The sequence below is a fragment of the Protopterus annectens genome, chromosome 2.part0 (genome assembly GCF_019279795.1).
Source record: "Protopterus annectens isolate FY-2018-M chromosome 2.part0, PAN1.0, whole genome shotgun sequence".
Classification (NCBI taxonomy): domain Eukaryota; kingdom Metazoa; phylum Chordata; order Ceratodontiformes; family Protopteridae; genus Protopterus; species Protopterus annectens.
This window is the reverse complement of record NC_056728.1, coordinates 805,558,154-805,572,167: the sequence shown is the minus strand read 5'-3', so window position 1 is coordinate 805,572,167 and position 14,014 is coordinate 805,558,154. Positions and strand designations below refer to the sequence as shown.

Sequence of the window (14,014 nt, the reverse complement as noted above, 5' to 3'; positions counted from 1 at the left end):
CACTGATGTCCCACTCACCAGGCTATACAAGGATAAGGTTACTGTCAGCTGCCTGTCAGGTGCCAGGATCCGCCACATAACCCACACACTCAGGTCACTCCACAACAAGTACAAATATGACTCAGTTATTGTCCATGTTGGTGTGAATGACCTGAAACGTACCTCCCTGGACTACATGAAAAGAGACATGGAAGAGCTCTCCGATCTTGTAGCCCAGGCAGGTATGACCCTAGCCCTGAGTAGCATTCTGCCATCGCCCAGAATGATACCGCAGTACAATGACAAAATGATTGACTTCAACAATTGACTAAGCTTCTGGTGTCATTCTAAGTGGATCCAGTATCTGTCTGCTTGGGATGACATGGTCAACAGACCACGATGCTTTGCCACAGATGGCCTGCACCTGTCGCCCCTGGGAATCCGGATACTGACAAAGGGTCTTGCTGCCCCTATAGTGCCTTTTTTAGGCAATGTTCAAGTAACAAATTCACCACTGTAACAGGAAGAGGCAAGCAAAAACTGAGGGTAATGCTACTCAATGCTAGAAGTCTAAATCTCAAAATGCACTCACTCGAGGCACTCCTTAAAATGGAGAACATCGATATCTGTGCAGTGACTGAGACCTGGTTCAAGGCTCCAGACAAGACCCCTGCACTACCAGGCTATAACTCATCCCACACTTTTCGGCCATGTAACCTGGATCGAAATACCAAAGGTGGAGGTGTGTCCATATTCATTAAGGATATCCACACCTCCAGGCTTGTTGCTCAGCATAATGCATCGGAGGTTATCCAAGTTCAACTAACTCTGGGCAAAACTGCAATCCAAATTGTAGCTTGCTACAGATCCCCCACCATGCCCCAGGATTCCCACTCCTCTTTTCTTGATGTACTGGAAAATATTAGGGTTCAACCAAACATCCTAATAATGGGCGACTTCAACTACCCCACCATTAACTGGGAAAACTACTCGTATACCAACTCCTTAGCTCAACGCTTTCTGGAATTCATAAACTCCAATGCCCTGGATCAACTTATCCACACCCCCACCAGGGGCAACAATATCCTAGACCTAGTCATTACCAACATGAATGACTGGTGTTCCATACCTAAAGTCAACTCCTCGTTGGTCTGATCTGACCATAAACTAATCACCCTTGATATCCACATCCCGCACCCACCCCCCATTAATGAAACCACGGTAAAAAATTTCTCCAAAGCCAACTTCATGCTTCTTAAGGCAGAAGCGGTGAATTCATGACACCCATGCAGATGGACAATACAGTTACAACTGCTGAATCCTACACAGATGCACTCTATAAGCACTTTCACAAGTGCATGGATTGTGCTATCCCAAACAATACCAAAATGCTATCCTCCAAAAAAGGAAGCTAATCTGGTGGTCCCCTGCCATAAACAAACTGTACAACAGAAGGAAGAAACTGTTGCAAAAGACAGTAAAATCCCATGAGTGGAGGAGCTCCCTGGTTAGCCTCAGTAAGAAGCTGAGATCCCTTATAAGATCCTCCAAAGCTAGCTACCAAAACAAAATTGCCACTAATTCTAAGGACAACCACAAAGCATTCTATAGCTATGTCAAGAATCTTGATGGCAACACCCAGATCTGCTCTGAGTTACAGCACAATGGCATGAAAATTACAGAACCAACTGATATTGTCAACATCCTGACAGATAGGTTCAGTGCTAACTTTACCTCCCCACCTCACCCCCTAAAAGGAAGAATGCAGCATCCCTGTAATCACAACTATGCAGGTAAAAGCTGCACTCTCTAAACAGCATTCACGGGACCGGACAACATCCCAGGCTGCGTTTTATACGAACTTCAGGATGAACTGGCTCCCCACTTAAGCACCATGTTCAATAATACCTCACATCAGGCTTTGTGCCCACTAAATGGTGCACAGCAACAGTTATCCCACTCCACAAAAGGGGAGCCACCACTGATCCCAGGAACTATCGACCTATTAGCCTGATGAGCCTGGTCTGCAACGCCATGAAAAGTATCATCATGGAACTCATAAACAAAGACATTGGTAACCTCCAAACTCTGGATCCCACCCAGTTCGGGTTTGTGAAAGGCAAATCATGCCTCCTGAACCTGATCGACTTCTTTGAGGCAGTCACCAAAGCCATAGATGAGGGTAAGGTGGTTGACACAGCCTATCTTGACCTCGCTAAGGCTTTCAACACCATCCCCCATTCTGGAATTATAGCTAAACTCACTAAACTAGGTATAAATCCCTACGTCACAAGATGAGCTGCCAACTGGCTCAATGACAGAACCCACACTGTAAAAGTTGCAGACTCCAAATCTGACCTCAAAGCAGTGACAAGTGGAGTACCACAGGCTTCCATCCTGGGACCTCTCCTATTTGGTATCTACTTCTCTGAAGTACAGGCTAACACAGAAGGCCTCTGGCTAATGAAGTTTGCAGATGACTGCAAACTAGGAGCCATAGTCAAGTCCCCAAATGATGTGCACATCCTACAGAAGGGCCTCGCTGATACAGATGCCTGGTGACAGAGCCATGGCCTCAAGCTCAATGCCAAAAAGTGCAGTGTCGTCCCCTTTGGTAAAAACTCTGTACCCATGAACTACTACACAGGCAGCAATCTACTTAACACCGAATGTGTGATAAGAGACTTTTGGACCCAGGTGGATAGTAGTCTCTCCTTTGATAGTCACATCGCCACAGTAGTCAGGAAGTCCTTCTACGTGGCACACCTCATCATAAAAGGGTTCTCATCCAGGAAAAAAGAGGTTATTGTTCCCCTCTACTCGACACTCATTAGACCCATTATAGAGTACAACTCCCCTTTTGAAATGTACCTCACAAGACATCTGCAGCAGCTGGAAAGGCCACAGAAGTACCTCACAAAGAGGATTACTGGCTTCAAACAAATGCCCTACACTGACCGCCTCAAAAAACTCCAGCTTTACTCCATAGCATATCGCCTACTCCGAGGTGATCTCTGCCTAACATATAAAGCTATGTCAAACCCAGAGCTGTTGGACATGCTACACTTAATGAAATCCCAATCCCTCCAAGCTACATGCTCTAGGGACCTAAACCTTGTCACCACAATAAACAGGACATGCTGGAGGGATGGATTCCTGTCCCAGAGACTTCCCATACTCTGGAACAGGCTACCCATCTATGTCAAGAAAAGTTTTTCATGAGCACTCTTAAAGAAAAATCTTGATGAGTGGATGGGAAATAGGAAATACACCCCGGGGATCACTTCTGTGTCTCTGCTCGACAGTGGCACAGGAAAATAACTTTCTTGGGTGGCATAAGCCAGGGAGCCTTGTTGGCTAAGCTTACGTACGCCCTTGGGCCGATAGCCTAGTACCTACCTATGAACCTATGAACCTGTCTATAAGACAGCTCCTAAATATTCTTACTGGCAATACCTAACTAAAGGGTTTCAAGTATCATTATCAATGGAAGATAACACAAACATTTTATTTTCAGTTAAACTAACTTCTTACTCACAATTCTGGAGGATTTTTCATTGGAAATTTCTACACAGATCCTTTTTGACACCTGAGAAACTCTCAAAAATGAACCCTTCAAACAGCAAGTTATGTTGGTGATGTCATCTGTCCACTAATGCTGACTGGTCTCATATTTTTTATGACTGTACTAATATTAAACCATACTGGAATGAGATTAAAAAATTTCTTCAAGCTATCTATACTGATATATTTGTTTTGTCAAAGTCTTTAATTTTATTGAATGTTGTTAATAGTAATAATATGAAGAAAGATCACCTGTATCTGTTGTGGAAAATGTTAGCAATAGCCAGAAAATGTATAACTAGAAGATGGAACTCTAATGTAGCACCCACAATGGAGGAATCTGTATCATCACTGAAGAAATGCATACTAATGGAGAAAGAACTAAGCCATTGGTTAATAGTCCGTGGAGGAAAGTTTTGAATTTGATTGATACCCTACAGATGGATCCCAGCTCTTCCTAACTATCATAGTTTATATATTAACTTATTATTTAACTAGAAATGTTTTTATCTGAATCCTTTTTGACAGGCTGAATGTAAATATTGCAAATAGTTATTGAATGTTATGAATGTATTAAATTACAGTGTTATTTCATCAAAATAAAAATCATTTGAGTAAAAAAAAAAAAAAAGGTGTTTCCACACCCACCACCCTTAAATTTCATCTAACGAATACACTGAATCCCACACTGACACAAATGCTGGACAGAGGCTCAGGAATCTAGTCTAAAAGGGAGGCGAAAGCCAACACATTCTGGCTAGGCTTACAAATGCCCTAGGGCAGATAGCCTAGTACCCACCTATGAACCTATTAACAAGCATGCATCAGTACTGATGCTTCCCTTGTAAGAACACTAGTGTATGTGACGTTGGGAAAATGAGAAAGGAAATAAACAATGAGAAGGGCGCAGCAACACATCACTACTACATTACGTGAGGTCACTCGGCAAGAAGCAAAACACAATGTTTATCACATTCTGTCAATTAATATATCATTATACACATGATGCCTTCATTACTGAAGCAAAGCTGCACTGCTGAGGTGAGTTTGGTACTGGAAAGGGTGAAATTATGAGGCCGTGACACCACAGAAAGATTGCCCATAATACCAACTTACATGTCAGCTCATGAGGTGAACAACAAAAAATTGTAATATCTGCTTCGGAATGTAGCTTTTCATAGCAAGGGCAAGATTCTTCATTAGGGAACTAATATCATGATTTGAAAAATTACAGTAAATTATTTCTTCAGAAGTTTGCACCATCTGTCTCTTCTGGCTTAGTGGCCTACATGAAACAAAGACTCCAAAATGTGTTTCATATAGATTACTTCCCACTCACTGGTCTAAAAGTTTGTTCCATAATAATCGAATCATTTAGGTTCATAGGTTCATACGTTTATAGGTGTTCACTAGGCTAACAACCACAAGGGCCTTTTTAAGCCTAGCCATGCATTCCAAATCTCTGACAAGTTCTGATACCCTTGAAATGTGTAAGCATGGACCTGGGAGGTGAACCATTTACAAGTTACCTGTGTCCATTAGAGACATAGGTGCCAAACCAGGGGTGAATTTCCGGTTTTCCATCCAGTTGTCCAAGTTGCACTTGAATTGGGTTAGGGAGGATCTCTGCTTCATATGGATGGGGAGCCTGTTCCATAGATGCTGTAGTCTCTGGGATACATACTTGTCTCTCCAGCAGGTCCTATTTATATCACAGGCAAGGTTCAAGTCTTTAGAACAAGTAATTCTGGTACTGTTTGTTTTGTGGATATGCAGGAGGTCCATCAGAGTGGGGTCTGACAATGTCCTGTATGCCAAGCATAGATCTCCCCTCAGAAGCCTGTAGGAGACAGAATACAGAGATAGGGCCTTGAGACAGTCAGCATAGGATTTACACCACACTTACTCCTTGTATTCTTTTAGTGAGGAACCTCTGTGGATGTTCCAGTTGTTGGATATGCCTGGCTAGGTATATACCAAAGGGGGCATTGTACTCTATGATAGGTCTGATGAATGTCGAATACAGTGAAACAATGATTCCCCTGGAATTAGATGCCATACCTTTGTTTATAGGTTGTGCAACACAGAATGATTTCCTCACCACTGTAGACACGTGATGATCAAAGGCTAGATTACTATCTATGTGTGTCCCTAAGTCCCTGACTACTGGGTCAACTCTAAGGGGTGTTTTGTCAATATGATAAAAAAAAAAAACTGGTCATCTGATGAAGTCTGATTACTGAGATGAAAATGCATGTACTGCAAAGGCAATTATGTGTGCTTATTACCTGTGAAGTTTCGAATGTATTTGGAATAAAATTCAGCTTGGAAAACTACCTCGGTGTTTTACTCTACGCTACAGGCACTTTTTGACTGTTTTCTTGTTGTCAATATGATAGTTACCAGGGATGGATAACTTCCCAAAGGATACTATTATGCATTTCTTGGTATATAGTTTTAGTCCATGGTTCTGACATCAGTTGTTTGTCTGTGTCAGCCCCTCCTGGAGAACATTTGTGTCAGTATGAGATTCAATGACAGCTCCTAATTTGCAATCATCTGCAAATGTAGTTAGTCAGAGACCACTGACATTGGCCTTGACTTCTGAGAAGTAAATGCAAAAAAGGAGGGGTCCAAGGACTGATCCCTGAGGGACTCCACTTGTGACTGACCTCTTTGTAGAGGTGGACTCCCCAGTTCTAACTTCCTGGGTCCTGTCTGTGAGCCAGATGACTATCCACTGGGTGACATACAGGCTTGTACCTAACCTCTTGAGTTTGTCAACAATGTCTGAGTGAGGTATTGTGTCAAATGCCTTGGCCAGGTCAAGGTAGGCAGTGTGAATGATTTTGCCCTCATTCGTTGCTTTGCTGACCTTCTCAAAGAAGTCAACCAGGTTAAGTAGGCATGATCTGCCCTTGACAAAACCAAACTGGGTTGGGTCCAGTGTCTGGAGGTTACTATATCTCTACTGATTATCACCATGATAATCCTTTCCATGGCTTTACATATAAGACTAGTGAGACTTATGGGTCTGTAGTTTCCAGGGTCTGTAGATGTCCCACCTTTGTGCAAAGGGATGACTGTTGCCATTCTCCATTCATGAGGCATGAAGCCCGTTTGGAGGCTACAGTTAAATTGTAATTCCTGAGGCCCTGATAGGTCATGTTTCATTCTATTTAGAAGGCATCCTGGGATAGGTCAAGTTTCATGCTATTTAGAAGGCATCCTGGGATATTGTCTGGACCCACTGATGCAATGTTCTTGGTCTTAGAGAGAGCATTAAGGACCTGTACCCTAGTGATAGTAGGGGGAGTTATATTTGATGATATTTCCTGAGGCAAGGTTGAGGGAGAGAGAGTAGTAAAGTTGGAGCTGAATTTATCAGCCAGGTTTGCTGTATCTTCTGGCTCAGTATAGGTGGCTCCATTTACAATGAGCTCTGTACACAATTGTGTATTGCCTTTAAGATTGTAGACATAGCTAAAGAATGCTTTGTGGTTGTCCTTGGCCTGGAAGGCCAAACTTACCCCAAATTTGGCTATGGCAGACTTTATTTGTCCTCTGAGTTGTTTGTTTAGTTTGAGAGTGCTTTTATCCTGTTGGGTGCTGCACCTGCTAGTTTTTGCCATGGTTTTCTTCCTCCTGTTATGCATCTTATTGATTTTGTGATTCCACCAGGGGAGCTTGTTTTTTGAGTTAGTTTTGTACTTCCTCCTAATGGGTACAGCTGCCTCTATGCAGCTATTAACGTGCTTGTACAGGGTTTCTGTGAACAGTTCTGTATACGCAGAAGTTTTCTCAGAGTTTATAGGGGCTTGAGGTTTTGCCAGATTCGCACTTAATAGCAGGAGGTTAGCCTTAGAATACTTCCTGAATATTCTCAGTTTCGCTGGCAGTCCAGGTTTTAGTTTTACTTCAAAGGAGACCATTTTGTGGTATGACCTTACCAGGGAAAGCATTACAGTAGGGGGTGTGCAGCAGTCTCCCATATTAGTGAGGACCAGATCCAGTATGGTTGCATCCCTGGTTGGTGTACTGACTATCTGGTCCAGGGAGTTTGTGTTTACAAAATCCAGGAATCCCTGTGCATGTACATTTGATGTCATATAGGATTCCCAGTTAATACTGAGATAATTAAATTCAGCCACGAATATGGTATTGGGTTGGATGGGTAGTGTTTCTTATAACTTTAAATACATGGTATGGGCTTCCTGGGTCATAGAGGGGGATCTATAGCTTGCAAGGAAGTGGTATTTGATTTTACCTATGGTGATTTGAACATGCAGCAGCTCAAGTGCATTGTACTGTTTGACCAGCTTTGAGGTATACCTATTTTTGACGTAAATAGAGGCACCTCCACCTTTAGTCCCTGCCTGTAAAGTAGCTGGTCTAAATGTGTGGAAGGCATTATAACCTTGCACTATTGGTGTGCTCTCCACAGCTTTAAACCATGTCTTAGTGACCATACAGACATGAGCATTCTCTACGGTAAACAGAGCTTCCAGGGAGTGGAGATTTTTATTTAGGCTCCTAGCATTGAGCAGTAATACCTTTAGATTTTCTTAGTTTTTATTTGCTATGTCAGAAGTACTTTCAGTTTGGCATTGCCTAAAAAAAGACACTATGGAGGAAGACAATATTTTAGCTAATATTCGAAAGCCTATAGGGGAGAGGTGCAGACCATCCCTGGCAAAGCAGCATGGTCTGTTGACCATCTCCTTCCATGCTGATATATATTGCACCCCCTTAGATGACACGAGAAACTAAGCCAATTATTAAAGTCAATCATCTTTTGTTCATATTGTGCCATCGTCCTTGGAAAAAGTAAAATGCTGCTCAATGCTAGGCTCATACCAGTGTGAGACACATTCTGAGAGCTCTATGATGTCTTTCATCATATAGTCTAGGCAGGTAGGTCTCAGGTAATTTACTCCTGCATGGACTATGACTGAGTCGTATTGGTAATTGTGGTCCAGTGACCTGAGTGCATGCGTAATGTGGCTGATCCTAACTCCTGATAAGCAAATGACCGTCTTTCTCCTTACTCAGCCTGGTGAGAGGGACATCAGTGTGCTTCACGATGGAGTCTCCAATGACTAGAATGTTGGATTATGTGGTGACTTGCCTTATGGGCTTAGAGGTAGAGGCTCCATGAGATGTAGCTCTATGTGTTGATGTGGGTGTTGTTTTGAAAGAGTGCATTTGGGGCTGCTGAGGGCATTTCTTATGTGTACTTTGTCTAGGAGGACGTTGTGCTTCAGGAAAGTTACATGTATGTGCCTCAGTATATGTGGGTCTATATGTCTGCTTTGTACTGTGCATGATAGGTGCAGCATGTGTACTACTGACAACATTATTGACATTACGAGTACTTATATGTGAGAGCTTTTCCTCCAGTGATGTGTAAATACATCTCTCAAATACCATATCAGTTTGTTTGAGAATTAACTGGTTGTCAGTAAACATGAGGCAATTTCTACATTGCCTCAGGATGCCCATATCCACCAAGCTGGTAACAGAGACAGTACAAAAGTTGATATCCATGGCAACAGACCCTTTTTATTGATTAAACTGGTTGGGGTGACAATATCAATCACTGTCTGGATTATCTGGTTTGCAACTATGTGGACAGTGCTTGTCACTGCAAACTAGAGGTCCTGTGTGCAACTAGATATTGGAGAAATTTCAGTTGTGCTTTTACAGGAAAAATGCCACTCAAGGTGTCTGAGTCTGTACAGAGCACTACCAACATTTGAGGGGAAACTAATACGTAAACCCTGAAAATTTAAGGATGAAGTATTTAGGCAGATATTCTGAAGTTAGAAACAAATCAAACAGCATTTACTGAAAACAAAGAATTAGCTTGCCAAGAATGATGAAAAGAGAGGAGCTGCATTTGGCTTATTAAGACAAATACTACAGTTTTGTAACAGTGAGCTCTTTCACAGTTGTCAAAACCCAACGTGGTACACAGTACATTGCAATGAAGTGCTCTGAGTGCCAGGAAAAGCTTTCCACTAATGAATCTGCATGCAAAAGCTTGGAAGTTCAAAAGTAGCAACTTAATTCGTGATGCACTGGCAAATGAATGTTGTAGTGCACATTTAGTGCGATTAAGCTTCAAAGTATCAAAAACATTGTCTCAGTGGTGCTGCAGTACCACATCTGCCTCTAACTTTAGTGTCCTGAGTTCCCATGTTTGGAAGTAGAAAACAAACAGCCTTGGCTGATCTGGGAGGTGGAAAAGGGGTTTTACCCCTCCAGTAACATGACAGGGACCAGAAGAAATGGAGGAAGACTTGCAGAAGAATGAGTGTGAGAGGGGGCTACATTTCAATGCAGCTCATGATGGAGGCAGAGCTGAACTGGCAACTGAGCCAGCCTGTAGGCTATTGCAAAAAGGGTTAAGATGAACAAACTAATGTTGTACAACAATACCTTCAATTCCATAGTAAGAGAACACCGCTTCTTTAAACACTGACTCTGGGTCTGCCTGAAAAAGAGCAGAATATACATGGGTTAAAGTTACAGGAAAAATATCCTGCTAACCAGTTTTTCTGGCATTCATTACAGAAGTGTGGAGGATTTTTTTTCCTAACAGCCAGTTAAGATGACTGAAACCATAACTGTGGTTTAATGAAGCTAACTGAATAACAATGGAATGGGCATATCACAGTAATTACATGGAGAATGAGACCTGGAGCTAAGACATTTCCATACGTGTCATTGTTAACCAAGAGGAGTGGTACTGGGCAGGGATATGTACTGGACAGATGGATGAATGTATTTTTTGATAAGATGAAATAACAGCTGCAGTTAATAATGCAGAGTACTAAAATAATGGTTTTCATGATGCCAGGGCTGGACCACAGCAGATTAAACACTTCGAAATGTCTATGAAAAAAATAGACTGAAAAAAGAAGACTGGTTTCTTTTTAACATGAAAGGGCTAAAACTAGGATACAAATTATCTGTCAATATCAGTGAAGGCATTACTATTCTGTGGGTTTGGTAGGGGGGCAGCGACCAAGCAGCTAAGGTGGTGTACACCCTATAATACTGAGAAAGCTAGAACTTCCTAGTGTCACTTGCAGGTTCTGAAAGTAAAATAGTACAATGACTGAGAGGGGATAACAGTCTTAATGTACTGTCTGGCTTAGAACTGGCCAACCTAACTGTGACCCAATAAATCAGTGCATTGCCTGCAAATTACAAGAGCTGACACATATGCATTTAAAGAACATGTCTTATTAGGAGGTACTAGGAGAATAAAACATATTATATACTTCAGTTTGTTCAACTTGTGTGTGTGTGTGCGTGTGTGTGTGTGTGTGTGTGTGTGTGTGTGTGTGTGTGTGTATGTGCGCGTGCCTATATGTGTATGCGTGTGCATCTGTGTGCATGCATTGTATATGCAGTTACATTCTACATGTAGCAGTATTGCTTACAAGTAGCCATTAATATAAATAAATAATGCAAGAATAATCATGTGAAAATCAGGATTTATAGTTTTACAAACTTCTATACAACCTTCAGCCCTTAGCCTTCAAAATACACAGCATTCTACACCGCAATTAGTGCTACACTGTTGAAATATGCACTCACCAGATTTCACTACCTAGTGAGATGCCAAGAGAAGAGCTAATTTTTTCAGTTCAAAACAGTAACTTATAAGTAGAGTTCATGATGCACAAACATTTTAGATCACCTGGTAGAATGCACAATCAAGATTTGCTAATAGTATATTTAACTGGTGTCATTAATGGTACATTCTTATTCCCCAGCATGCTAGCAATTAAAAGGTAAGGAATTTAATTGTTTAGCAGTACCTGTGCATCTGTTAGCATGATGTCCTTTAAGGCAGGTGGTCCTACTGGCTCTCCATTTTCCATTCGGACATAATGAACTTGATATCCACGGATCTGTCCATGTTGCTTGTTGGGGGCAGGTGAACGCCAAGACACATTTATAGATGTCGAGTTGATAGCCTCAACCTCGACCTTGCGAGGAGGACCACTGGGAACTGGAACAACACCATTGGATAAAAGTATGTTACAGAGAATGACCTACCCAGTCACAAAATCAACCATCAGAAAAAGGCAAACTGACTAGTAATCTTAGGATTGCTGGCTAATATTAATTAACAAAAAGTCATTTAAATTAATGGAAGTGCCCGACAAAAACTGCTCTACATTTTAGTGGAAGTTCAAAAATGAGACTGATGCAAAAAAACAAAATGGAAGCTAAAAATAGTATTTGTTATAAAAATGTAAGAAAAAGCCAAGGAAATGCTTTGAAGATCAAAGCATTAAAAATACAACAATACTGTATTGACAAAAATGTGTTAAAAAAAATATTTTGAGTGACAAAAAACATCATCTGATTTTACATTCACTTTCCCTTATAAATATTTTGATGCTTGAAATACAACACATCAAATGAAGAAAAAAAAATTAAGGATTTAAAAATTTGTTGAAAGAAGCAACCAATGAATGAAAACATTGAAGACCAGCCGGGCATACAACTTGAAGATTCAAAGTGCGCACATACAAAAAAATTTAAAAATGCAGCAAGACTTTTCAAGAAGCACTGCTGAGTAGCAGAAGAAAAAAAATCCAGAAAGTCATTAGAGTAAAAAAATATGGTGATGAAACAAGTGTAGAAGGGCAGTCCTGCTGATTTATACTTTAAATATGATAGTAAGAAATGTGGGAAGAAGTAATAAAAAGACTACATAGTATGTCTAGAGAGACAGTCACAGAGAGAGAAAGAGGGAGAGAGACAGAGAGAGAGAGAGGAGAGCTAGAAAGAAAAGAGTCAGAAAGCAGTAGCAAACTTGATGCTGGGTAGCCAACATACCATCTTCATCTGTGCGAATGAATACTGAAGAGCTCTCTGGGCCCGGTCCAACACCAGTATGGGCTGTAAGGGTAATGCGATACTCAGTCCATTTTTCCAGATTTTCCAAACGATACTGGGTGGTATCCGCAGAAATCTCAGTAACTTCGAAAGGCTTTATTTCATCCCCATCCAAGGCAATGTACTTGATAGAGTACTTAATGATGATGCCATTCTGTTTCTCTACCGGTGGAGGCATCCAACTTACCACAATGCTAGTTGACGATGGACTGAAGCACTTGATGTCTTGAGGAGCAGCTGACGGCTCTAGTTTTATCAGCAGTGGGTAAGAGAAGGGTCAGGTGAGCAGGTGGAAATGGTTGAAAACAAGCAAAACAAAACACAAAAAATGACTGAAAACAAGGAGAAAAGCAAATAACAAAATGCAACTTAATAATGCAAACTAAAACGTTAAACAGATGTAGCACCTTGGCTTATTGGTATGAGCAAACCAAAAGTAATCAAATCAAAAAGACAAGGAAATGGAGGGAAATGAAAAATGAAGCCTCAAAATATCATCACCTACCTGTGAATAAAGTTCCATTTATTAGAACTTTTCCAATTTAACACTAAACCTTAAATAATGTACCTACCAATTTTCAGCTGCAGCTACAGAATGTAGGAATTGGATTCAGCCAAAAAACTTTCATATATGTGTCAAATATCAACAGAAAGTTTTGCCACAGAATGGAATTGCCAACTAATTTGAGTTTATTTTAGTTTTTGCAGATGTATATGCATGTTAGATTCTGTGAAAAACAGCATCCTTGTGGCAAAACTTTCTTTACACAATCCACTATAAACATTTACCAAACACCTGCATCTTTCAAGTTCAACACAAGTACATGTCCTGTTTAAATGACAGTACTGAATCAAACACCATCTGCAATTTATATGAGCATACATGCATACCTCTCAGCGGGTCTGTTCTGGACTTTCTGCATAATAAACACAGGTCTGTTTTTTTTGTATGGAATGACCAGAAAGGGAATTTATGATTTTTTGCTGCTCCATTTAGTATTTGTAATACTTCCCTTAAGAGGTAGGTATACTGCTTTACCTACTCTTAGATACTCAAAAGGACAAATGCATAGATAAGGAGCACAGCTGGTACTCTACAGAAGCATATTACAGACTGCATCCCAAATGGCAACTGACAAACACGCATGATGCATGTATATGGCCTTAGCATCCCTCTTCATGAATCAGTCATCGTTTGCTTCTGAGTTTTAAACAGCAGGCACATGCTGAGAAGTATGCATGTATAAGTAGTCAAGAATAAAGCAAACACTTCCTTTTAGAGCTGTACATACCAGATGCAATGCCAGTTCTGGTGGCACTGAAGGCAGCTGAGAGTACTTACCTGGTAGCATATGCATTTGCATCCTATCTCTGGCTAATTCTAACTTTCAGCTATTAAGACTGCAGGAGGAAGATATTCTGATAGCAAGTTTGTTTAAAAAGAATGTTCTATCATCTTATGGTTAAATTTATATATATATCACTAATTTGAAGACAAAGTAATGTTCACCATGTTTTACTTGAGAGATATATACTTTTCTCACTTAAA

The 14,014-nt window shown here is 40.9% G+C and overlaps 1 protein-coding gene across 2 annotated transcripts in view; it reads right to left on the bottom strand.

Moving 5' to 3' along the window:
* PTPRD (protein tyrosine phosphatase receptor type D) overlaps positions 1-14,014 on the bottom strand; it is a 6,523,893-nt gene that overhangs the window by 481,363 nt on the left and 6,028,516 nt on the right. For both annotated transcript variants that reach the window (XM_044061085.1, XM_044061086.1), the window contains 2 exons: positions 12,406-12,711; positions 11,376-11,569 (listed from right to left, as the gene is read on the bottom strand). In XM_044061085.1, the coding sequence (XP_043917020.1) occupies positions 11,376-11,569; positions 12,406-12,711 (500 nt within the window). The remainder of the gene's footprint in view (positions 1-11,375; positions 11,570-12,405; positions 12,712-14,014) is intronic.